At 35.4% G+C, this 25,872-nt stretch overlaps 1 protein-coding gene and 7 gene segments (V, D, J or C); all 8 read left to right on the top strand.

The window, feature by feature from the left end:
* The first annotated feature begins 860 nt into the window (after positions 1-860).
* LOC131359891 (T cell receptor alpha variable 10-like) lies at positions 861-1,426 on the top strand. The segment is given in 2 exon segments: positions 861-942; positions 1,038-1,426. Coding segments are annotated over 2 exon segments (438 nt in total).
* Positions 1,427-4,744: 3,318 nt separating this feature from the next.
* On the top strand, positions 4,745-5,281 carry LOC131359889 (T cell receptor beta variable 7-2-like). The segment is given in 2 exon segments: positions 4,745-4,867; positions 4,947-5,281. Coding segments are annotated over 2 exon segments (384 nt in total).
* A 497-nt stretch (positions 5,282-5,778) lies between these two features.
* On the top strand, positions 5,779-6,372 carry LOC131359888 (T cell receptor alpha variable 7-like). The segment is given in 2 exon segments: positions 5,779-5,854; positions 5,942-6,372. Coding segments are annotated over 2 exon segments (480 nt in total).
* Positions 6,373-10,563: 4,191 nt separating this feature from the next.
* LOC131359887 (T cell receptor beta variable 14-like) lies at positions 10,564-11,033 on the top strand. The segment is given in 2 exon segments: positions 10,564-10,612; positions 10,699-11,033. Coding segments are annotated over 2 exon segments (384 nt in total).
* Positions 11,034-11,880: 847 nt separating this feature from the next.
* LOC131359886 (uncharacterized) lies at positions 11,881-13,896 on the top strand. The gene is made up of 3 exons (XM_058400049.1): positions 11,881-11,979; positions 12,108-12,551; positions 13,592-13,896. Exons 1-3 carry the CDS (start codon positions 11,931-11,933, stop codon positions 13,894-13,896), a joined length of 798 nt encoding a protein of 265 aa, XP_058256032.1. The 5' UTR covers positions 11,881-11,930.
* Positions 13,897-14,449: 553 nt separating this feature from the next.
* On the top strand, positions 14,450-15,137 carry LOC131359885 (T cell receptor beta variable 4-2-like). The segment is given in 2 exon segments: positions 14,450-14,548; positions 14,677-15,137. Coding segments are annotated over 2 exon segments (510 nt in total).
* Positions 15,138-16,008: 871 nt separating this feature from the next.
* On the top strand, positions 16,009-16,502 carry LOC131359884 (T cell receptor beta variable 7-2-like). The segment is given in 2 exon segments: positions 16,009-16,090; positions 16,168-16,502. Coding segments are annotated over 2 exon segments (384 nt in total).
* A 797-nt stretch (positions 16,503-17,299) lies between these two features.
* On the top strand, positions 17,300-19,193 carry LOC131359883 (T cell receptor gamma variable 4-like). The segment is given in 3 exon segments: positions 17,300-17,357; positions 17,445-17,743; positions 19,086-19,193. Coding segments are annotated over 3 exon segments (456 nt in total).
* The last annotated feature ends 6,679 nt before the right edge of the window (positions 19,194-25,872 follow it).

Genomic DNA, 25,872 nt, shown 5'->3' with positions numbered 1-25,872 from the left:
CTGGTATTGTATTTTGCACAATACATGTTGTCAGGTCTCAAAGTTGTACATCATCTCATTTTGTTTCTTTTCATTGCACATGTTCTTTTTCTTTTTTCGGCACTAAGTGTCCTGTGTTGTTGTGTTGTCTTTTTTGTACTTATTGTTTTTGCACTGTCTTGTCATTGCTTTGTTTGCACCTAGCTGCACACTGTGCACTTTATGTGGCTTGGAAAAACTTGGGTCCTAGCTCTGTGTTGTTTCTTGTGTTTGAACTACATGTTGTATGTTTATGTAGCACCAGATCCTGGAGAAACGTTGTTTCATTTCACTGTGTACTGCGTCAGCTATATGTGGTTGAAATGACAATAAAGCTCCTTGATTCTTGAATCTTGAATCTTGAATAAATGTTTAGAATAATCCCTTTGTCAAAACTGGGCAGTAAAATTCAACATGCATCTCACTATAGGATATCATATAGGATGTCCTTTGGAGATGGAGCAATAACATACACTGAAAGAAAAATTAGTTATTTTAATGAAATTATGACATACTATTTGACTTTTGTTTAAGTTACGTTCCATGATGTGAAGCATCATCAAAACACTTGTGTAATACTAGCTATAAACTATCATTCCCTTTACAGTATTGTTTAACATTAAATTTTCAGTATCCTTAAAACAACTTTGTTCCTGTTATCACTTATTTAATAGCAGCTATGAACCATCATTCCCTCACAGTATATTTTCCACTTTGCCATAATTTCTATTTTCCTCAACAGACATGCAGTTCTCATTTTCCTCATATGTGGGCGCTGTGCTGTTAAAACATGAGGGAAACCTGATCACGTTTCATTACATCAGACACATGAATGCAAATCAGCTCAGTTTAAAACAGACATTCAGACGTTCAACATGATCCGAGCTGCCAGTATTATATGGGTTTTAATGATATGTCCTGGAGGTATATTTTTATTCATATTAATGTTGTTAAAACACTGTTACTGTTATATTAATGTCATTTAATATCATTCCAATTAATATTCTCTCTCATTGCAGGTTTTTCTCAGAGTAATCGTGTTAACCAGAATCCTCCTGATCTCTTTGGCAATCATCAAAAATCTGTTAAAATCCAGTGTGAACACAGTGTACCAAGTTATGATCAAATCAACTGGTACAGACAAGACCAGGGACTGACCTTCATTGGATATAAAGTGGGAACATCACCACCACAAACTGAAAATGATTTTATGTCTAAAGTGGAGATTGTTGGGGATGGAAACAAAAATGTCTCTTTGACCATCAAAAATCTTTCATCCAATGACAGTGCAGTGTACTTCTGTGCTGCTTATTACACAGTGCTGCATATCTGCTTTATTCAGTACAAAAACCTCTGTGTAAATATTCTCAGCACCTCATTAACACCTGCTCCTGTGGTCTGGAATTGATATATTGCCAGTGTTTTTTGAACAGAAAACTCACACTTATATAATTAGAGGAAATTATAGTAATCTAAAATATAAGCAGTTGTAACTACCACATGTAAGTTTGTAAAAATTTATCAAATTTTCTGCTCAAGAAGAGACCAGTCTATGCTATTTGCTTTTTCAGTCATCTGCTTTTTCAGGAAGACTGTTTCACTCTCTCCTATGTAGGGGCATTTTGCATCTTAAGAAACTAAGAAAACTTAGAAGATACTCATGCTGCATTTGACTCAGATGAAGAGCAAAGATGAACATCGTTCTCATTACTTTATCTGCATTGTTCATTATCAATATCAATAGTGATCTTTCTTAATTTACTGTATTGTGGCAAAAATGTTGCAAAATTCAGGTCGAAAGCAGTGATTATATCAAATATATAATAAAGGAAGATCTTCTGCAGCTAACAGTGTTCATCAGACTCCTAATATTTTCAAGAAAATACAGGAATCTACAAGTTTTCCATATTCTGAAGATTCCCTGAAATCCAAAATCGAGCTGCATGGAAATGGACAAAATGATGGGATACTTACCATTAAAAATCTGCAGCTAGATGACAGTACAGTTTATTTCAGTGCAGTGAGATTAGACACAGTGCTACAGGACTCTGATGTATGACAAAACCTCCTCCTTCAAAACAGCACAATCTACCTGCATTAGGCTTCACACTACATGTTCAACAATCACCATGAACCTGCGTTACAGATATGATAATAAAATAAGACTCAACTTTACATTAAAATGAAAACATAGGGTTTAATTACCACAAAGCATACTAATTCAGAATTCATCATGTGACAGGAAGACTTCAGAAGGATTGATGTCACTTCCTCCAGCTGATCCTTAACAGGATTTATCTGCAGCAAACTATAGAGCTCTTCTTTTCTCCTACAACCAGCTTAAACCAGTATGATCTGTGCAATAATCAGTCTCCATTTCCTGCTTTACTGGACATCAGGTATGCGATATTTTACAAACTGAATAGGATTTGTAAATGCAAATTAAATCATTAATTTGAATCATTTGTTTGTTGTCCTTTAGTTTTAGCAGAAGATGATGGAGTCTTCCAAATGCCCAGTGTTGCCTGGCATCTTAAAGGAGAATCTGTTGAAATGAAGTGCAGTCATAATAAAGATGCTACCTAAAATCAGATGTACTGGTACAGACAGAGCCAAGGAGAGAGCATGGAGTTCATCGTGTACAAAACACCCAGTGGTAAACCAGAGTTTGGCTCTGTGGATATAAACAATTTTTTTACTGTTAAGAAACTGCTGCAAATGGATCTTTAACTGTGAAGGATCTGGATATAGAGGACAGTGCTGTGTATTTCTGTGCAGTAAGAGAACACAGTGTTACAGAGTTACTGCACTGCTGAACAAAAACACCTGCACTGATGTTACTGCAGTCACTAATAAAACAGACAGAGGGAGTCCTTGTCTAATAAATGTTTAGAATAATCCCTGTCAAAACTGGGCAGTGAAACTCAGTATACATCTCACTATACCAGACTATTACACAATAATATCATATAGGATGTCCTTTGTAAATGGACCAATAACATACTTCCATTGAACTAAAATATGTTATGTAATTAAATAATGATATCATACTTGTCTTTTGTTAATGTTACATTTCATTATTTGAAACATCCTCAAAAATGAGTTTAACTATATTTCTATATTTCTCAAAAGACATGCAGTTCTCATTTTCCTCATATGTGGGCGCTGTGCTGTTAAAGCATGAGGGAAACCTGATCACGTTTCATTACATCAGACACGAGTGCAAATCAGCTCAGTTTAAAACAGACATTCAGATGTTCAACATGATCCGAGCTGCCAGTATTATATGGGTGTTAGTGATATGTCCTGGAGGTAAACCTTTATTCATATTAATGTTGTTTAAGCACTGTTATATTAATGTCATTTAATATCATTACAGTCAATACTTTCTCTCATTGCAGGTTTTTCTCAGAGTAATCGTGTTAACCAGAATCCTCTTGATGTCTTTGGCAACCATCAAAAATCTGTTAAAATCCAGTGTGAACAAAGTGTACCAAGTTATGATCAAATCCTTTGGTACAGGCAAGACCAGGGACTGACCTTTATTGGATATCAATACGGGAAATCATCACCACAAATTGAAAATGATTTTAAGCTTAAAGTGGAGATTGTTGGGGATGGAAACAAAAATGTCTCTTTGACCATCAAAAATCTTTCATCCAATGACAGTGCAGTGTACTTCTGTGCTGCTTATTACACAGTGCTGCATATCTGCTCAATTCAGTACAAAAACCTCTGTGTAAATATTCTCAGCACCTCATTAACACCTGCTCCTGTGGTCTGGAATTGATATATTGCCAGTGTTTTTTTTAACAGAAAAGTCACACTTATATAATTAGAGGCAATTACAGTAATCTAAAGTATAAGCAGTTGTAAGCACCACATGTAAGTTTGTAAAACTTTATCAGTTTCTGGTCAAGAAGAGACCAGTCTATGCTATTTGCTTTTTCAGTCATCTGCTTTTTCAGGAAGACTTTTTCACCCTCTCCTATGTAGGGGAATTTTGCTTCATGGGAAACTCAGAAAACTTAGAAGATACTCATGCTGCATTTGGCTCAGATGAAGAGCAACGATGAACTTCGTTCTCATTACTTTATCTGCATTGTTCATTATCAATATCAATAGTGATCTTTCTTAATTTACTGCATTGTGGCAAAAATGTTGCACAATTCAGGTCGAAAGCAGTGATTATATCAAATGTATAATACAGGAAGATCTCCTGCAGCTAACAGTGTTCATCAGACTCCTAATTTATTCAAGAAAATACAGTTTTCACTCCATACCTGACCCTCAATTCATGATGTGGTATAAACAATACAGATATAGCTTGTTGGATATTTGAATACAAATTCTCCATATCCTGAAGATTCCCCGAAATCCAAAATCGAGCTGCATGGAAATGGACAAAATGATGGGATACTTACCATTAAAAATCTGCAGCTAGATGACAGTACAGTTTATTTCAGTGCAGTGAGATTAGACACAGTGCTACAGGACTCTGATGTATGACAAAACCTCCTCCTTCAAAACAGCACAATCTACCTGCATTAGGCTTCACACTACATGTTCAACAATCACCATGAACCTGCGTTACAGATATGATAATAAAATAAGACTCAACTTTACATTAAAATGAAAACATAGGATTTAATTATCACAAAGCATACTAATTCAGAATTCATCATGTGACAGGAAGACTTCAGAAAGATTGATGTCACTTCCTCCAGCTGATCCTTAACAGGACTTTTCTGCAACAGACTGTAGAGCTCTTTTTTTCTCCTACAACCAGCTTAAACCAGTATGATCTGTGATATACTCAGTCTCCATTTCCTGCTTTACTGGACATCAGGTATGAGATATTTTACAAACTGAATAGGATTTGTAAATGCAAATTAAATCATTAATTCAAATCATTTGTTGTCCTTTAGTTTTAGCAAAAGATGATGGAGTCTTCCAAACCCCCAGTGTCCTCTGGAATCCTAAAGGAGAATCTGCTGAATTGAAGTGCAGTCATAATAAAGATGCTACCTACAATCAGATGTACTGGTACAGACAGCGCCAAGGAGAGAGCATGGAGTTCATCGTGTACATAACAACCAGTGGTAAACCAGAGTTCGGCTCTGTGGATAAAGATAAATATTCTGCTTTTAAAAAAATTGCTGCAAATGGTTCTTTAACTGTGAAGGATCTGGATAGAGAGGACAGTGCTGTGTATTTCTGTGCAGTAAGAGAACACAGTGTTACAGAGTTACTGCACTGCTGAACAAAAACACCTGCACTGATGTTACTGCAGTCACTAATAAAACAGACAGAGGGAGTCCTCGTCTAATACAGTAAATGTTTAGAATAATCCCTTTGTCAAAACTGGGCAGTGAAACTCAACATCCATCTCACTATACCAGACTATTACACAATAATATCATATAGGTTGTCCTTTAGAGATGGAGCAACCACATATTTACATAGAATCTAAAATTAGTTATTTAATTAAATAATGACATCATTCTTGTCTTTTGTTTAAGTTACATTTAAGATGTGAAACATCCTCAAAACAAATTTGTTTCTCTGATCACTTATGTTATAGCAGCTATGAACCATCATTCTCTCACAATATTCTTTCCACTTTGCTATAATGTCTATATTTCTTAACAGACATGCAGTTCTCATTTTCCTCATATGTGGGCGCTGTGCTGTTAAAGCATGAAGGACACCTGATCACATGTTTTACTACATCACTCACATGAGTGCGAATCAGCTCAGTTTAAAACAGACATTCAGACGTTCAACATGATCCGAGCTGCCAGTATTATATGGGTGTTAGTGATATGTCCTGGAGGTAAACTTTTATTCATATTAATGTTGTTTAAACAGTTATATTAATGTCATTTAATATCATTACAGTCAATACTTTCTCTCATTGCAGGTTTTTCTCAGAGTAAACTTGTTAACCAGAATCCTCCTGATCTCTTTGGCAACCATCAAAAATCTGTTAAAATCCAGTGTGAACACAGTGTACCAAGTTATAATCAAATCAACTGGTACAGACAAGACCAGGGACTGACCTTCATTGGATATCAATATGGGAAATCATCACCACAAATTGAAAATGATTTTAAGCTTAAAGTGGAGATTGTTGGGGATGGAAGCAAAAATGTCTCTTTGACCATCAAAAATCTTTCATCCAATGACAGTGCAGTGTACTTCTGTGCTGCTTATTACACAGTGCTGCATATCTGCTCAATTCAGTACAAAAACCTCTGTGTAAATATTCTCAGCACCTCATTAACACCTGCTCCTGTGGTGTGGAATTCATATATTGCCAGTGTTTTTAACAGAAAAGTCACACATACATGATAAGAGGCAATTATACTGTAGATATCTGTCTATAAGCAGCACTATTAACTTTAACCATGTCAATAATGAAGCACCACCATTACGTTAATTGTAATAAATGATCACATTTTGGAACAATAACATACATCAGGCATAATATTATGAGCAGTGACAGGTCAAGTGAATAACACTTATTACCTCCTCATCATGGCCCCTGTTAGTGGGTGGGATATATTAGGCAGCAAGTGAACATTTTGTCCTCAAAGTTGATGTGTTAGAAGCAGGAAAAATGGGCAAGCCTAAGAATTTGAGCGAGTTTGACAAAGGGCCAAATTGTGATGGCTAGACGACTGGATCAGAGCATTCCTAAAACTGCAGCTCTTGTGGGGTGTTCCTGGTCTGCAGTGGTCAGTGTCTATCAAAAGTGGTCCAAGTAAAGAACAGTGGTGAACCGGCGACAGGGTCATGGGCAGCTAAGGCTCACTGATACATGTGAGGACCGAGGGCTGGCCAGTGTGGTTTGATCCAACAGACGAGCTACTGATGCTTAAACTGCTGAATAAGTTAATGCTGGTACTGATAGGAGAGTGTTAGATTACACAATGCATTGCAGTTTGTTGCATATGGGACTAAATAGGCGCAGACCAGTCAGGGTGCCCATGCTGACCCCTGTGCACCGCCAAGGATAATGCGCCATGCCACAAAGCAAAAATGGTTCAGGAATGGTTTGATAAGCACAACAACGAGTATGAGATGTTGACTTGACCTCCAAATTCCTTAGATCTCAATCCAATCGAGCATCTGTGGGATGTGCTGGTCAAACAAGTCTGATCCATGAAAGCCCCACTTTACAACTTAAAGGATCTGCTGCTAACATCTTGGTGCCAGATACAACAGCACACCTTCAGGGATCTAGTAGAGTCCATGGCTTGATAGGTCAGGGCTGTTTTGGCAGCAAAAAGGGGGACCAAGACAATATTAGGCAGGTGGTCATAATGTTATGCCTGATTGATGCACATATATTGAAATTAAAGTTTATTTTTTTAATAAAATAATGACATCCTACTAGTCTTTTGTTTAAGTTACATTTAATGATGTGACACATCCTCAAAACAAGTTTCTTCCTCTGATTAGTTGTTCCCTCACAGTATTCTTTCCACTTTGCCATAATGTCTATATTTCTCAACAGACATGCAGTTCTCATTTTCCTCATATGTGGGCGCTGTGCTGTTAAAGCATGAGGGAAACATCACGTTTTACTACATCACTAACATGAATGCAAATCAGCTCAGTTTAAAACAGACATTCAGACGTTCAACATGATCCGAGCTGCCAGTATTATATGGGTGTTAGTGATATGTCCTGGAGGTAAACCTTTATTCATATTAATGTTGTTTAAGCACTGTTATATTAATGTCATGTAATATCATTCTAATTAATATTCTCTCTCATTGCAGGGTTTTCTCAGAGTTATCGTGTTAACCAGAATCCTCCTGATCTCTTTGGCAACCATCAAAAATCTGTTAAAATCCAGTGTGAACACAGTGTACAAAGTTATAATCGAATCCTTTGGTATAGACAAGACCAGGGACTGACCTTTATTGGATATCAATACATAACATCACCACCAGAAATTGAAAATGATTTTATGTCTAAAGTGGAGATTGTTGGGGATGGAAGCAAAAATGTCTCTTTGACTATCAAAAATCTTTCATCCAATGACAGTGCAGTGTACTTCTGTGCTGCTTATTACACAGTGCTGCATATCTGCTTTATTCAGTACAAAAACCTCTGTGTAAATATTCTCAGCACCTCATTAACACCTGCTCCTGTGGTCTGGAATTGATATATTGCCAGTGTTTTTAACAGAAAAGCCACACTTGCATAATTAGAGGCAATTATACTGTAGGCATCTTATCTATAAGCAGCTCTGTTAATATCTCCATCACATTTACTTATATCCAAGTAACGTACAGGTCAAGTGTAGATCACTCTAAGCACACAACTGAGCAGTTAAAGGTTGACTGTTCCAAAACTGATGAGCTACCACATTACTGGATCAATTAAATAACAGTGCTCAAGCCCAAAGCCAGGGATAATCCTCTGTTATAATCACAAACTTTTTAAAATGGATAATTTCTCTTAAAAGTGTTTATTCAGTGACAACTGGACAAGAAATCTAATATCTAACAATAGATTGAAAATGAAACTATCAGTCTTAAAGCAGTTTTCCTTTATTTATTTTCTATAATGAATTACAGAAATGTTTTGAAGTCCACCGGAAACATACTGTATCCCCATTCTAGTACAAATAGGGCAGGGATTAAAATAATCTCAAGCTGAAATCCTGTTAATTTATCAGTTGCTGAATTAATGAATCATATGCTTAATATGCAGTAGACTGTAAAACTTGCTACAGCACTGATATTGATTAAATAATGATGTGTAGACATTCAGGGGCCTTTGGGTGGTGCTGTAGTTTCACTCATTTATTTAAAGGGTGGCAGATGTGAGCTATTATTTATTATGCCTCATAATCTTCTACATTTGGCTTACTGTTTTTTTTTCTTTCTGTTTGTTTGTTTTTCCAACATGGCTAAAAACCCTTTGAGATCTGTATAATATATTTGTGATCAGGAAATATGTTACCCTGGGCTGTCATTACATGTGCATTTTAAAAATGACATAAAAGAAGAGTAACTGTGATGTGTTATGTGACTTTTTAATATTAATAACTTAAGTTCATTTATAATGATCAACCAACATCATTTACATTTTCAGTAAATAGGAATCCTCCAGCATACATGTAACCATGTGTGATGCCTAAAATGCCCAGTAAATATCTAAACTCTCTCGGACTCAGAGTATATAAGAAACTCCTGTCCTGCATAATTAATAGGGAAGCCTTTCATTCTCATGACATACATTGTGCTTTCCTACATGGCATTTTACAGTTAACAGTTTAGTAGTGGGTGAAATCATTGTGTTTATCTATATGATGACATCACATCCTGTACCACCAGTGTGAATGTCATACCAGGGCTTGTGTCAAATTGTAAGAACCTGCTGATCATAGTTTACCAGGTTAAAGTCAATTAATACTATCAGTTTTTTCAAAAATTAACCATCAGTGTGTGCTTTCTTTCAATGTACGTATTATAACATATTGTACAGTATATCAACAATGCATAGTGTATAATTTATAAATATTGTATTATTAATGTGATTTGATAAATTAATGACTTAAAATAAATAAAACATGCTCTATGATAGAGGTGAAAAGTAGTGATTATATTAAATATATAATAATTCCTGCATTAATCATTTCATATCTTCTGCAGATAACCATGTTCATCAGACTGATTCAACAAGTTCATCAAGAATATACAGGAATCCACAAAACTTTCCTGTTCTCCTTCCATACTTAACCATCATGTTATGCTGCAAACAATCTAATAACACAGAATTACAGCCTTTGGATATCTAAATACAAATTTTCCTTTGACCTCTTTCAGAACAGCTGTAGGCTTAAGGCAAACTGCATATGTACGTTGCAGAAATGATCATATATTTATTATATTTTATTGGTATTTTTATTATTTGTTCTAAAAAAAATGAACCTGAAATGAGGCATGTGGACAAAAGGATATGTTTGAAGTTTGGGAAAACCATATTGGCCTACCTCAGGTATCTATGGTGCTTCCTTTGTTTAAGCTTTTTGTCACATAAACCATGAAAGTTATCAACCCTGATACTGTGTGTATTGTATGGAAGACTAATTGAATACATTTAATTTTTCTACACATATACACAATTCCTCCAAAATACAATCTATTTATGTGGTACTTTTTTGTTTTGTTTACATTATTATTATTTCCAAAATCTCATTAAAGTAAAATGAGAAAATCTCATTAACATAGTTGATATAATGGTAGCTGGTTGATGACAATGTTCAGTAATCTAATGATCCAATGTAAACATGTAAAAATGTAATGTCCAACTGTAAACGCTTTTGTACATTATAACTTAGCACGTAAAGATGCCTTAATAATTAAAGTGATGGCTTAAGAGTGCTAAATCAAAATTCAGCACATGACAGGAAGACTTGAAATGTTTTTGATGTCATTTCCTCCAGCTGATACTTAACAGGATGTATTTGCAGCAGTCTGTGGTCCTCATTTCTTGCTACTTCTCTTGCCACTGCGAAACAATATGATCAGTGATATAACCAGTCTGATTTTCCTGTTTTACTGGACTGCAGGTATATATATAATAATCTACAAACTAGAAGGAATTGAAAATTCAAATGAAGTCATTATCGTAAATCATTTGTTTGTTGACCTTTAGTTTTAGCAGAAGATAACGGAGTCCACCAAATCCCCGGTGTCCTCTGGCATGTGAAAGGAGAATCTGCTGAAATGAAGTGCAGTCATAATAAAGGTGCTCTCTACTATCAGATGTACTGGTACAGACAGCGCCAAGGAGAGAGCATGGAGCTCATTGTTTACAAAACAACCAGTGGTGAACCAGAGTTTGGCTCTGTGGATAAAAATAAATTTTCTACTGTTAAAAACATTGCTGCAAATGGATCTTTAACTGTGAAGGATCTGGATATAGAGGACAGTGCTGTGTATTTCTGTGCAGTAAGTGAACACAGTGTTACAGAGTTACTGCACTGCTGAACAAAAACACCTGCACTGATGTTACTGCAGTCACTAATAAAACAGACAGAGGGAGTCCTTGTCTAATAAAGGCTTAGAATAAACAGGTAGGACTGTGGAATAATAGTTGTAGCTGTGTTGGGTGATCAGTGATGGTTTGGGCTGCAATATCATGGCATTCCCTAGGCCCAATACTTGTGCTAGATGGGCGCGTCACTGCCAAGGACTACCGAACCATTCTGGAGGACCATGTGCACCCAATGGTTCAAACATTATATCCTGAAGGCGGTGCCGTGTATCAGGATGATAATGCACCAATACACACAGCAAGACTGGTGACAGAGTGGTTGATGAACATGAAAGTGAAGTTGGACATCTCCCATGGCCTGCACAGTCACCAGATCAAATATTATTGAGCCACTTTGGGGTGTTTTGGAGGAGCGAGTCAGGAAACGTTTTCCTCCACCAGCATCACGTAGTGACCTGGCCACTATTCTGCAAGAAGAATGGCTCAAAATCCCTCTGGCCACTGTGCAGGACTTGTATCTGTCATTCCCAAGACGAACTGATGCTGTATTGGGCGCAAAAGGAGGCCCTACACCATACTAATGAATTATTGTGGTCTAAAACCAGGCATTTCAGTTTCATTGTCCAACCCCTGTATATGTAAAGTGTTGTAGATGATGAAACATTATAAAATGTTGCAGACGTCAGTGGGTTAAACTTTCAGATATTTTTTTAATGGATGTAGTGCCAATAAAAAAATAATGTACCATTATCTTATTACAAGCATGACACAATGAGTTTTTAATGATGCAGTTTGTCTCTCTTCCATATGGGGGCGTTTCCTGAAGGCACATCAGTGTACCTTTACTCTGACATTCTAGCAGCAGTTTTAGACTCAGAAAAACAGTCAAGATGATCACTGTTCTTCTGACTTTTACTGCATCATTCATCTGCCATATAGGTAATCATATGCTTTCCATATTTGAATTTCTCATTGTGGCAACCGCACTCCATATTGAGAAAGAGATAATATTGTGTGACTTCATATGTAAAATTGATTAATGAATTCAATCTTTTCTTTTCATACAGGAAGGTCTTCTGCAGATAACAATGTTAATCAGTCTCCTCCTGATTTAATTAAGAATATAAAGGAATCTACAAATCTTTCCTGTTCTAACTCCAGACCTAACCATGAGGTGATGCTGTGGTACAAACGATCTGAAAACACACAGTTACAGCTTCTTGGATATCTCAATGCAAAGTTTTCTTATCCTGAAGATTCCCTGAAAACTAAAATTGAGCTGCATGGAGATGGAAACAGTCATGGGATACTTACCATTAAAAATCTGCAGCCAGATGACAGTGCAGTTTATTTCTGTGCAGTGAAATTAGACACAGTGCTACAGGACTCTGTGATCTATGACAAAAACCTCCTCCTTCAGAGCAGCACAAATCTTCCACCTGCTGTAGTCTTCAAAGTACATGTAACAGTTGCCACCATTAAACTACACTACAGACCTCACCACTGGCTCTGTAATTTCATTTTTTGACATTTTTGTAATTAACATTTATTATCTGTGATGTTTAGAAAATTGAAATTAGGCCTCTGGTCTATTTTACTTTCATGGTCATAAATCATATGTATTTTGAACTATTAAGTTGGCATTTGTTAATGCAAAGTTTTCTGTTTTACGTTTCGTTTAAAAAGAAAATCTGTAATTTGCAGAAAATTTATTTTGGCTCAATTCACGCATCTACAGTATATTCTGAAATTCTAAACTATTTTGTGACATAATCCATTACAACCCAATTAAAGCAATTTACACAATTATATGTAATGTAATTTAATTTGTTTATTTAATTTATTTAATTATTTTAATTTTTTAAATAAATACAGTTACACATATTGATTACTCACACTATATATAAAATGTCTTACATTATTTATAATTATTTGTACATATTATATCATTTATTATACTGTACAAATAAATGTATCACACTCATGTGGATGTTTTATTTTACTTTCATGATCATTATATGGTGGCTTTAAACGTTAAGGTACTCAAAAGGAGTCAGCTTAATTAAAACGAAAGAAAGAAAGAAAGAAAGAAAGAAAGAAAGAATGAATGAATGAATGAATGAATGAATGAATGAATGAATGAATGAATGAAAGAAAGAAAGAAAGAAAGAAAGAAAGAAAGAAAGAAAGAAAGAAAGAAAGAAAGAAAGAAAGAAAGAAAAAGAAATAGCAGAGTAAACGTAGGGTTTAATTATAAAAAAATATAAAATAAAGTGGTAATTTAGTATTCAGCATGGGACAGGAAGACTTGATCACAAAGAAAGGGTGTGTATGTCATTTCCTTCCTACTGATCCTCAATAGGATATATTTACAGCAGTCTGTGGTTCTCAGCTCTTACTGCATCTCTTGTTACTACAATCCAACATGATCAGTGTTATAATCAGTCTGCCTTTCCTGCTTTACTGCACTCCAGGTACTATATACATAGAACTGAATTTGACTTGTGAATACACAAAAATGAATTATTGTAAATCATTTGTTGTGCTTTAGTTTTAGCAGAAGATAACGGAGTCCACCAAAACCCCAGTGTCCTCTGGCAGGTGAAAGGAGAATCTGCTGAAATGAAGTGCAGTCATAATAAAGGTGGCACCTACTATCTGATGTACTGGTACAGACAATGCCAAGGAGAGAGCATGGAGCTCATTGTTTACAAAACACCCAGTGGTGAACCAGAGTTTGGCTCTGTGGATAAAAATAAATTTTCTACTGTTAAAAAAATTGCTGCAAATGGATCTTTAACTGTGAAGGATCTGGATATAGAGGACAGTGCTGTGTATTTCTGTGCAGTAAGTTAACACAGTGTTACAGAGTTACTGCACTGCTGAACAAAAACCCCTGCACTGATGTTACTGCAGTCATTAATAAAACAGACAGAGGGAGTCCTTGTCTAATAAAGGCTTAGAATAAACATGTAGGACTGTGGAATAATAGTTGTAGCTGTGTTGGGTGATTGTATAAATAGTTACTGCAGAACAGCAGCAACAACAAAAACATATTGTTTTCACTGCTGAACTGTGAGATATGAATGTAATCAGTTATAAAAATCACTTTTCTGCAATGAGACATGATTTAAAGAAATAATCGATGCCAAATAATTGATTAATTACTAACTAATATGTACATCATTGTATATTTTTATATATATGTAAAGTGTTGTAGATGATGAAACATTATAAAATGTTGCAGACGTCAGTGGGTTAAACTTTCTGATATTTTCTTTAATGGATGTAGTGCCAGTAAAAAAATAATGTACCATTATCTTATTACAAGCATGACACAATGAGTTTTTAATGACGCAGTTTGTCTCTCTTCCATATGGGGGCGTTTCCTGAAGGCACATCAGTGTACCTTTACTCTGACATTCTAGCAGCAGTTTTAGACTCAGAAAAACAGTCAAGATGATCACTGTTCTTCTGACTTTTACTGCATCATTCATCTGCCATATAGGTAATCATATGCTTTCCATATTTGAATTTCTCATTGTGGCAACCGCACTCCATATTGAGAAAGAGATAATATTGTGTGACTTCATATGTAAAATTGATTAATGAATTCAATCTTTTCTTTTCATACAGGAAGGTCTTCTGCAGATAACAATGTTAATCAGTCTCCTCCTGATTTAATTAAGAATATAAAGGAATCTACAAATCTTTCCTGTTCTAACTCCAGACCTAACCATCAGTACATGCTGTGGTACAAACGATCTGAAAACACACAGTTACAGCTTCTTGGATATCTCAATGCAAAGTTTTCTTATCCTGAAGATTCCCTGAAAACTAAAATTGAGCTGCATGGAGATGGAAACAGTCATGGGATACTTACCATTAAAAATCTGCAGCCAGATGACAGTGCAGTTTATTTCTGTGCAGTGAAATTAGACACAGTGCTACAGGACTCTGTGATCTATGACAAAAACCTCCTCCTTCAGAGCAGCACAAATCTTCCACCTGCTGTAGTCTTCAAAGTACATGTAACAGTTGCCACCATTAAACTACACTACAGACCTCACCACTGGCTCTGTAATTTCATTTTTTGACATTTTTGTAATTAACATTTATTATCTGTGATGTTTAGAAAATTGAAATTAGGCCTCTGGTCTATTTTACTTTCATGGTCATAAATCATATGTATTTTGAACTATTAAGTTGGCATTTGTTAATGCAAAGTTTTCTGTTTTACGTTTCGTTTAAAAAGAAAATCTGTAATTTGCAGAAAATTTATTTTGGCTCAATTCATGCATCTACAGTATATTCTGAAATTCTAAACTATTTTGTGACATAATCCATTACAACCCAATTAAAGCAATTTACACAATTATATGTAATGTAATTTAATTTGTTTATTTAATTTATTTAATTATTTTAATTTTTTAAATAAATACAGTTACACATATTGATTACTCACACTATATATAAAATGTCTTACATTATTTATAATTATTTGGACATATTATATGCATTATCATTTATTATACTGAACAAATAAATGTATCAAACTCATGTGGATGTTTTATTTTTCTCTTATGATCATTATATGGTGGCTTTAAACATTAAGGTACTCAAAAGGAGTCAGCTTAATTAAAACGAAAGAAAGAAAGAAAGAAAGAAAGAAAGAAAGAAAGAATGAATGAATGAATGAATGAATGAATGAATGAATGAATGAATGAATGAATGAATGAATGAATGAATGAATGAATGAATGAAAGAAAGAAAGAAAGAAAGAAAGAAAGAAAGAAAAAGAAATAGCAGAGTAAACGTAGGGTTTAATTATAGAAAAATATAAAATAAAGTGGTAATTTAGTATTCAGCATGGGACAGGAAGACTTGATCACAAAGAAAGGGTGTGTATGTCATTTCCTTCCTACTGATCCTCAATAGGATATATTTACAGCAGTCTGTGGTCCTCAGCTCTTACTGCATCTCTTGTTACTACCATCCAACATGATCAGTGTTATAATCAGTCTGCCTTTCCTGCTCTACTGCACTCCAGGTACTATATACATAGAACTGAATTTGACTTGTGAATACACAGAAATGAATTATTGTAAATCATTTGTTGTGCTTTAGTTTTAGCAGAAGATAACGGAGTCTACCAAAACCCCAGTGTCCTCTGGCAGGTGAAAGGAGAATCTGCTGAAATGAAGTGCAGTCACAATAAAGGTGGCACCTACTATCAGATGTATTGGTACAGGCAGCGCCAAGGAGAGAGCATGGAGTTCATTGTGTACATAAAAACTAAAAGTCAACCAGAGTTTGGCTCTGTGTATAAAAATAAATTTTCTACTGTTAAAGAAATTGACGCGAATGGATCTTTAACTGTGAAGGATCTGGATATAGAGGACAGCGCTGTGTATTTCTGTGCAGTAAAAACACACAGTGTTACAGAGTTACTGCACTGCTGAACAAAAACCCCTGCACTGATGTTACTGCAGTCACTAATAAAACAGACAGAGGGAGTCCTTGTCTAATAAATGATCCTAATAATTCCTTTTTTTATCAAAACTCGACAGTTTTTACCACAGTAAATTTGAGTATTTTCCAATAACAGTCTGTCCTGCAGTGTTTTATTCCCTTGTACAACAGCAACAATAACAATTTCTTCTTAATTAAAGAACATCATATTTTTTTTATTTGATTCTACTTTTGTTTAACGTGAAATGTAACCAGAGCAAGTTTCTGTAATCACTTTATAGCACTTTATAGCAACTATCCTCAGCTTGTCATGTTACAGAGACACTGCCAAGCACATCATCCATCTGGAAGAATTTTCTCTGATGAATAAATGCTAAATAAACATCTCCACATATAGAAAACATCAGTGTATGAACTATTGCATGTTTTTAACCTGCTTATATGAAAAATCTTGCATACAAGTTCCCATGTAAGTTGTTACTTAATCTAAATATCTAATCAATCATTTTAATTGTTCTGTTGAACTAGTATTTTAAAAAAAAATTATTGCCCTTTCACTGAGGGGGCAATAGTGATTCAATGGTTATGGATCTGGGTTACTGATCAGGAAGTCAGTGTTACAAATATTTCTGATATTGTGTATAAGCCTGTATATAAGCCTAACACGTCTTGTGAAATTGACATGTAGTTCTCGTTTTCCTCATATGTGGGCGCTGTGATGTTAAAGCGTGAGGGAACCCTGATCTGATGTAAGTGTAAATCAGCTCAGTTTAAAACAGACATTCAGACGTTCAACATGATCCGAGCTGCCAGTATTATATGGGTGTTAGTGATATGTCCTGGAGGTAAACTTTTATTCATATTAATGTTGTTTAAACAGTTATATTAATGTCATTTAATATCATTCCAATTAAAATTCTCTCTCATTGCAGGTTTTTCCCAGAGTAATCGTGTTAACCAGAATCCTCTTGATGTCTTTGGCAATCATCAAAAATCTGTTAAAATCCAGTGTGACCACAGTGTACCAAGTTATGATCGAATCCTTTGGTACAGACAAGACCAGGGACTGACCTTTATTGGATATCAATGGGGAACAACATCACAACAAATTGAAAATGATTTTAAGATTAAAGTGGACATCGTTGGGGATGGAAGCAAAAATGTCTCTTTGACCATCAAAAATCTTTTATCCAATGACAGTGCAGTGTACTTCTGTGCTGCTTATTACACAGTGCTGCATATCTGCTTTATTCAGTACAAAAACCACTGTATAAGTATCATTAACAGCTGCTCCTGTGGCCTGGAATTGACACATAGCCAGTGTTTTTCTAAACAGAAAAGTAGCAGTTATACTGGAGTTATGTAAACTTTGAGCAAACTACAAACATACGAATAAAACCTAAGAATTATTTGTACTGTACAACTCGGTTCTCTGGCTGTAGAATAAGTTGCTGTGTTCTTAATCTTAATGGTGCCCTTGATCAAATTGCGTGACTCCTAGGTGCTCAGCTACAATGCTTTGTTTTTCAAATGAATAAATATAAATGCAGTAAACATTGATGCGTTGTTCACTTTATCCACATGTTGATGTGAATCAGGCTACAAGAACTTCAGATAGTTTTCATGCATAGCTCATGGCAGACTACTTTACAGCTTGACTGACCAGAAGTTCAGGGTTGTCTCCATCAGAATCATATTCCCAGGCTCCAAGAAGGTGCAACAGAAAAGCATTCAGCCTATCAGCCTTGGAAGGGGACATATAGAGCTTTCCTTTGAGTATGTTACACCATCCCAGCATTTCAAAAAAGATGTCTGGCTCAGAGGAAGTATGTGATATCTATCTTCCTCCCTGGCTAGTAGTAGGACAGAAATACCTGATAGTTGGAACTTGTCCGTGACTAAATGAGTGGAAAAATCTTTCTTATACTGCATGGTGTCCCAAAAGTCTCCATATATAGGGCAGTGGCAGGCCATGCATTTCACACCTAGGCCTTCACTGGCCTTCACCAAATGGATTTCTTCTCCTCTGTCAGTCATTGTGAATTAAAATATATATTTTTTATTTAGTTTGTGTGGTTCACTGCCTCTGACTACTCCAATTATCCAATCAAAGGATGGGAAATTGCTGACGTAATCGTATGCCCCAGTGACACCAACTCGAGATCTGATTGGTCATTGTTACAATTTCACTGCCACTTATTTTAAGCTACAGGTGCCTGCACTATTGATTCTGAAGGCCTTAAGGCAGATTTCTTTCACCCTGGCAACACATGATGTCAGCCACTGGCTGAAATATGATTGGATAAATACTTTTATCATAAATATACACTACTGGAAGCAGCACAACCAAGAGAAATGCTATGAAATGTAGAGAATAGACTATTGGGAATAATTTAATACACATTCATGAATATGGAAATATATTAAATATATTAAAATGCAAGTCACTGATTCAGATCACTGCTGTTTAGGCCAGCACAGAAGGCCTTGCTGGCCCTGATGACCCACCATTGATACAGGGTAATTTGTTTTGTATGCCAGCACCATGTTGATGATTGTGCCTTTCTCTATAGATGTTCAAGGATATTGATTTCTCAATTAAATCTCAGTTAAAGTTCATGGAAGCACTGCATCCCAGTCCCAGTCCCAGTGAGAATGATTTCAATATTTCCTTCTTTTGACAAAGGCATTCTTAAATGCTGTCTGAAAAGAAACTAAGAATGAGTATTTTTGAACGAGATTTTGCTTCAAAATGGTTCATTTCATCTATGTACATAGCCTTCTAAAACACTTTGTAGAATAAACTCTCATTCTAGTATAAACAGGTCAAATTCTATGAATATTTTCTATTTAAAACCCTCTGGGGAGTTACTATATTGAATTTCATTAATATGGTCCTTAGATGGTGCTGTATTTTCATTTATTTTATTTAAGTAGGCCTCACATATCAGATTAATGGGTGTGATCATAGTGTTAAACAGTGTAATGATGTCACATCCTGTCTTCTCTTTGACACTATGAGGTCTGATCATGTGCCACATTTTACTGTATTGGATCAAATGTAGATCATTTGTTTCATTCATTAGTTTCAATAAATCAATATGACTCAATTTCCATTGAAACTCATCATCTGTGTGAGCTGCCTCTCAGGTAATATTAGAGTTGATATGTATCTATACAAAAAAACTAATGTATTACAAGAAATATTTATTATAATGCATTCTACATCCCTTACTGAGGATGCATAAAAATAAATGAATAATTAAATGCATAAGTTAAATCAATTATTAACCCTTTTTTTTCATTTTTCATCTAGGTCTTTTCTTTTGCAAGGATGTCCATCAAAGTCCTGCTGATGTGTTGTGTTTGCCTGAAGAGAATATAACTCTTACCTGTAGCCACAAAATCCAGAACTATAGGACAATATTGTGGTATCAGAGAACACAAGAAGACACCAGTCTGAAACTTATCGGATATGTTTATTATAGCAGTACTAAACAAATTGAGAAAGATTATGAAGGTAATTTTACAGTGGATGGGGATGGGGGGTCATCGGTTTCTCTCCAAATTCCCAAAGCAAGACAAGTGCTGCACAGCGCTCTGTACTTCTGTGCAGCTTCTTATGCACAGTGACACACACAGCCTCTTCTTCAAACATAAAACTTATCTTTAGTCAACTACAAAATCCAATACACCTGTTTAACCACATCACAAGTCACATTTAACAACCAACTCCTGACATTATTCCAATATTAAATGACTCAATTTGTTATACCACTTTTTTAGTTGTTTGTCATGTTGTCTTTGTTCTAATATTCTCATCAAGAAATGAAATCTTTCTTTTTCTTTATAACTCTTAAAAACATAGACTTAAGACTAAATACAGATTTTGTATTTATATTCTCCTGTAATCCAGACTATATGAACATTTGGTGGATTTGCAGATTGCTTGCACTAGCATTAAGGTGACCTGGTCTTTTGGTTATACATCTAAGGCTGGTTAATTATTGTAATTAAACATAAAATTAACTCACTTCTGCCAGCATGTGTCATTATACAGTCAATATGCCAAGATATGAGGATGTGCTTGGTTTGTCTGAGGTTTGTGTAATATTTCCCTGTAGGTGGTGCTGTAGTTTTAGTTATGTGTCTTTACCTGAAACACTTGAACTGTGGAAGAATAAAATCCAAGCCTACATGTGAACAGGTTTAGGATAAAGAGACGTACTTATTGATCTTAACTCATAAGCTTCTGGTCATAATAACAAAGCCTAACCACTAAACAGTTTGCAGCAAATATGAGGATATCTTTCTCACAATGAAATGTTCATTCAGCATGTATTCATCTCTTCTATGACAACAAATGGAAAGTAATTAAATCAAAAACTTAAAACTCACATGACAGCACAAAGTCTTTGACATTCTCCACTGGATGATATAATATAGTGATTTGATAATGTCCCACTTCAGATACTCTGCACTAAATGTTCCATTTAGTGGTTTTCCCATTTACTGTTATAATAGCACACACTATTTTCAGAGTAATGGGTGTGATTACAGTGTTCACCAATGTAATGATGTCACATCCTGTCTCCTCATTGAGACTATAGGGTCTGATCATGCATGTGCTTTGGATCAAATGTACCACGTTTGTTACTTATACCAGTTTAAACAAAATCAATATGATGAAATTTCCATTTAAACTTATCATCTGTGTGAGCTGCCTCTCAGGTAATATTAAAGCTTATATAAGTCCAAATAACAGTGTGTTACACTGGTTATTTATTATAATGTACTTTACAAATCTCTAAAGATTTCGATAATATTCACATGGTATTACTTCAAGCAATAGAGTTGATACTAATACTAAAATTTAATATACTGAATATTTACTACAGTTGCAGTATATTGGTTAACATACCTTATATTTAATTTAATTTCCATACAGGATGAGTTTAAAACACTCCTGTAAGAGAAATCCATGTTTAACTTTTCTTTTCCAATCTAGGTTTTGTAATTTGCAAAGATGTCTATCAAGGTCCCGCTGATGTGTTATGTTTGCCTGAAGCAACTGTAACTCTTACCTGCAACCACAGCATCCCGAGCTATGAAACAATATTGTGGTATCAAAGACAACACGGAGACACCAGTATGAAACTCATCGGATATTTAAGATACACCAGTACTCTAGAAATAGAGAAAGATTATGAAGGTAATTTTACAATGAGTGGAGATGGGAGATCATCAGTGTCTCTACAAATTTCCAAAGCAAGACAAGGGCTGCACAGTGCAATGTACTTCTGTGCAGCTTATTACACAGTGTCACACACGTCCTCTCCTTATAACAAAAACCTGCTTTAATAAACTGTACAGACTCATACATCTGTTCAACCACATTACAAGTTGCATTGAAGAGCAAACCTCTAACGTTATTCCAGTGTCAAACCACACTGTCAACATTGAAACCCCCCCCCCTTTCCAATAGCTGGTATGGTTCCAGGTTGCAGAATTTAGTCTGTCAGTGCTATGAGTTTGAGTGCCCTTATTATATGCCGTTTGAAACAATTCAGTAGTGGGTGTGATCATTGTGACATCACATCCTGTATCACCACTGCGAATGTTACACCAGATCTTGTCTCAAATTGTAAGAACCTGCTGATCAAAGTTTACCAGCTTAAAATCAATGAATATGATTAGATTTTACTATAGATTCATCATCAGTGTGTTCTTCCTCTCAGGTAATTTTGTTAATACATGAAATACATATATTATATCAACAATGTACTACATGCATAGAGTAATACATACAGTACATAGCTCTTTATTAATGTGACTTGGCTAATAAAGCTGTGTCTAACACTTGTTTTCAGGGTCTTTGATTTGCAATGAAGTTCATCAAAGTCCTGCTGATGTCTTCTGCTCGCCTGAAGAAAATGTAACTCTAACCTGTAATCACAGCATCCAAAATTATTACACAATATTGTGGTATCAGAGAACACATGGAGACACCAGCCTAAAACTCATAGCATATATTTATAATACCAATCCAAAATATGAAGGAAATTATGAAGGTAATTTTACAGTGAGTGGAAATGGGGGATCATCAGCTTCTCTACAAATTCCCGAAGCAAGACAAGGGCTGCACAGCGCTCTGTACTTCTGTGCAGCTTATTACACACAGTGTCACACACGTCCTCTCCTTATAACAAAAACCTGCTTTAATTAACTGTACAGACTCATACACCTGTTTAACCACATCACAAATTACACTAAACACCACACTGCTGACAATAATCCAAAATTAAACCTTGAAGAAGAACTGAGGGCACAAAGCCTTTATTATCGCCACACATTAGATTAGATTAGATTAGATTAGATTAGATTAGATTAGATTAGATTAGATTAGATTAGATTCAACTTTATTGTCATTACACATGTACAAGTACAAGGCAAAGAAATGCAGTATATACACATATATTACAGCCCAGTGGAATACTTTTCTTTGCGTATCCCAGCTAAGTAGGTTGGGCTCAGAGCGCAGGGGCAGCTATGATACCACGCCCCTAGAGCAAGGAGGATTAAGGGCCTAGCTCAATGGCCCAACAGTGGAGCTTGGTGGTGCAAGGATTTGTACCCTGAACAACAAACCAGAGCCCTAACCACTTGAACCACCACTGTAAAATGATATCATATTGTCAATATGATAGCAGTTTGTGATGCCATTATTTTCATTTAACAGAAGCATTATGTCTTTATTATGATATTCTCAGCAGCTACGTTGTGGAATGAACACTAGAGAAACTAAATACTGAGGAACTGTCAATGCTTAAACAATTAAACAGGATTGCTATGTTTAATTGTTTGTTGCCTGTCTGTTAATATATGTGCTATGATAACTAAAGTAGTGAATAAGTGCTTTATGTACTTTATGATGTCACTCTGTCCATCTTTAGAAGCAAGAGTCCATAACTAACTGGACAACCCTCATACACCTGTTTTACCACATCATGAATCCGAATAAATAGCAAACCACTGATATTATTCCAGTATTAAAACATTCTGTCAGTACAGGAACAATAATTGATGGCGTTTCCTTTGTTACACAGAAATGGAGCTCAGTTCAGTTGAGTTTATTCTCCTCCCACTGTCACAACTTCAGTTCAGATCACTGTATCCCTCTTCAACAACAGAAGTTCAAGATGATCACAGCTCTCCTTATTCTGGCACTTTTCTGTGTTTTTTCTGGTGAAGCTTCACAACTACAAGCACACTGATTTAGCTTTAATTTTTAAAAAGTTTAAACCAGCTTTAAAATAAATTTTAACTAATTCTCTCTTTCTCAGGTCAGGTGGATGGAAGTGGTGTTTTCCAGAATCCTGATCAAATCTGGGGTACTCCAGGAAGCTCTGTAGAAATGAACTGCAGTCACAACAAGAATATTGACCACAGACAGATGTACTGGTTTAAGCAGCTTCCAGGGAAAGGAATTACACTCCTTGTATTCACATCAGTTGGTGTTGAACCAGATTATGGGGAATTTAGTAAAGATAAGTATGTGGCAGTTAAGACTGTAGCTGAAAGTGGCTCTTTAACAGTGAAGAACTTGGATGCAGCAGACGACGGTCTATATTTCTGTGCAGTGAGGCAACACTGTGGTGCAAATTCATTACAGCACTGAACAAATACTGAAAGAACTAATGATAATGTGTGGATATCCATCTGGTCTCTAGATGGTGCTGTGGTTTTATTTACTGTAGATAGACAGACAAATATCAGTTGGTAAAAAGACATCACACTAAGGCTGTTAAAAAAAATCATCATGGCACATTGTGTGTTTGTTACAAACTACCTGGATACTTCTCTCAAGTTGTTCTGTGGGGAGGTAAGACAAAAGTTGAACTTTTGGGAAGAAAATTGCAAAATGATAAGATTAGATGGGGAAAAAAGGCACAGCACAACTTTAACTATGAAGGATGGTGCAGGGAGTATTGTGGTTTGGAGCTGCTTTGCTTCCTCAGGGCCTGGACACCTTGCAATCATTGAGGGAACAATGAATTCAAAACGTTATCAAGACATTTTACAAGATAATGTCAGGGCAATAGTCCCTGGCCTCAATCTTTAGTGGGTTTGGATGAAGTAAATCAAATAAAGAATGACTAAAATGTGTGTTTTATATTGGCTAAGTAACAGTACTGACAGTCACAGTCCGTTGATCTGAAGAGCCAAAACATGTAGGGATGTGCTAGTCTTATCAGTACCTACAAGAACTGTTTACTGAAGGTTTTTGCTACTCAAGGAGGATACACAAGTTACTAAATTCAAGGGTTTGCTTACTTTGATCATGATTACTTAGTGCACTTAGTAAAGGATAGCCCATCCTTTTTTCTGCTTCTGTTTCAATAGAATTATGAAAAAAATAAATAAATAAAAAGGAGTGAGACAGGAGCCCATTTATTCATATTATTTATTTCACTGGAGGCACATTTTGATTCTGAGCTTAAGTTTTTTTCCTGTGTCTGTATGAGTCCCTTCCAGGTTCTCCAGGTTCCCTGTCACCTCACAAAAACAGCATAGTAGGGGGACTAACCAGGATAAATTGTCCCTAGATGTAAATAAGTGTATGAATGTTTTTTATGGACTGACCCCCTGTTCTGTGTATTCCACTCTCATACTCAGGAATCCATGAATAAATTCATTTACCTTCATTTTACTATAAACATACACTATAAGGCAGCATATTTACTGCAATTTTAGGGCACTGAAAAATAAAATAATATGAAATACAAACTTCAACACAATATTAGAATAGGATAAATAAAAAAATATAACTTACAGAAATTATAGAACTTACATTTGCAAATTATTCTACAAAAGCTATCTGTCTTATAATTCTGAAGTAAACAATCTCAGGGTCATATGCTTGCTTGACCGCTTTCTCTTCTGATTTCCAAACCAGCAGTATATAATTTCATTTATGGGTGTGATCATGGTGTTAGACAGTGTAATGATGTCACATCCTGTCTCCTCACTGACACTATGAGGTCTGATCATGTGCCACATTTTACTGATGTGGATCAAATGTACCACGTTTGTTACTTATACCAGTTTAAACAAAATCAATATGATTAAATTTCCATTTCAACTCATCATCTGTCTCAGCTGCCTCTCAGGTAATATTTAATATTTAGTCCAAATAAGAGTGTGTTTCACTGAATGTTTATTATTATGTACTCCACATACATTGGCAAATTTTAAATATATTTAATTTTCACATGGTATTAAATCAAACATAAATACTCATAAAATCTGGATTTTACCCATTTCTTTCAATCTAGCTTTATTTTGCGAAGATGTTCATCA

Source organism: Hemibagrus wyckioides, linkage group LG09, assembly GCF_019097595.1.
Source record: "Hemibagrus wyckioides isolate EC202008001 linkage group LG09, SWU_Hwy_1.0, whole genome shotgun sequence".
NCBI lineage: Eukaryota > Metazoa > Chordata > Actinopteri > Siluriformes > Bagridae > Hemibagrus > Hemibagrus wyckioides.
Note: the sequence above shows the minus strand (reverse complement) of the source record. Positions and strands in the feature narration are given on the sequence as shown.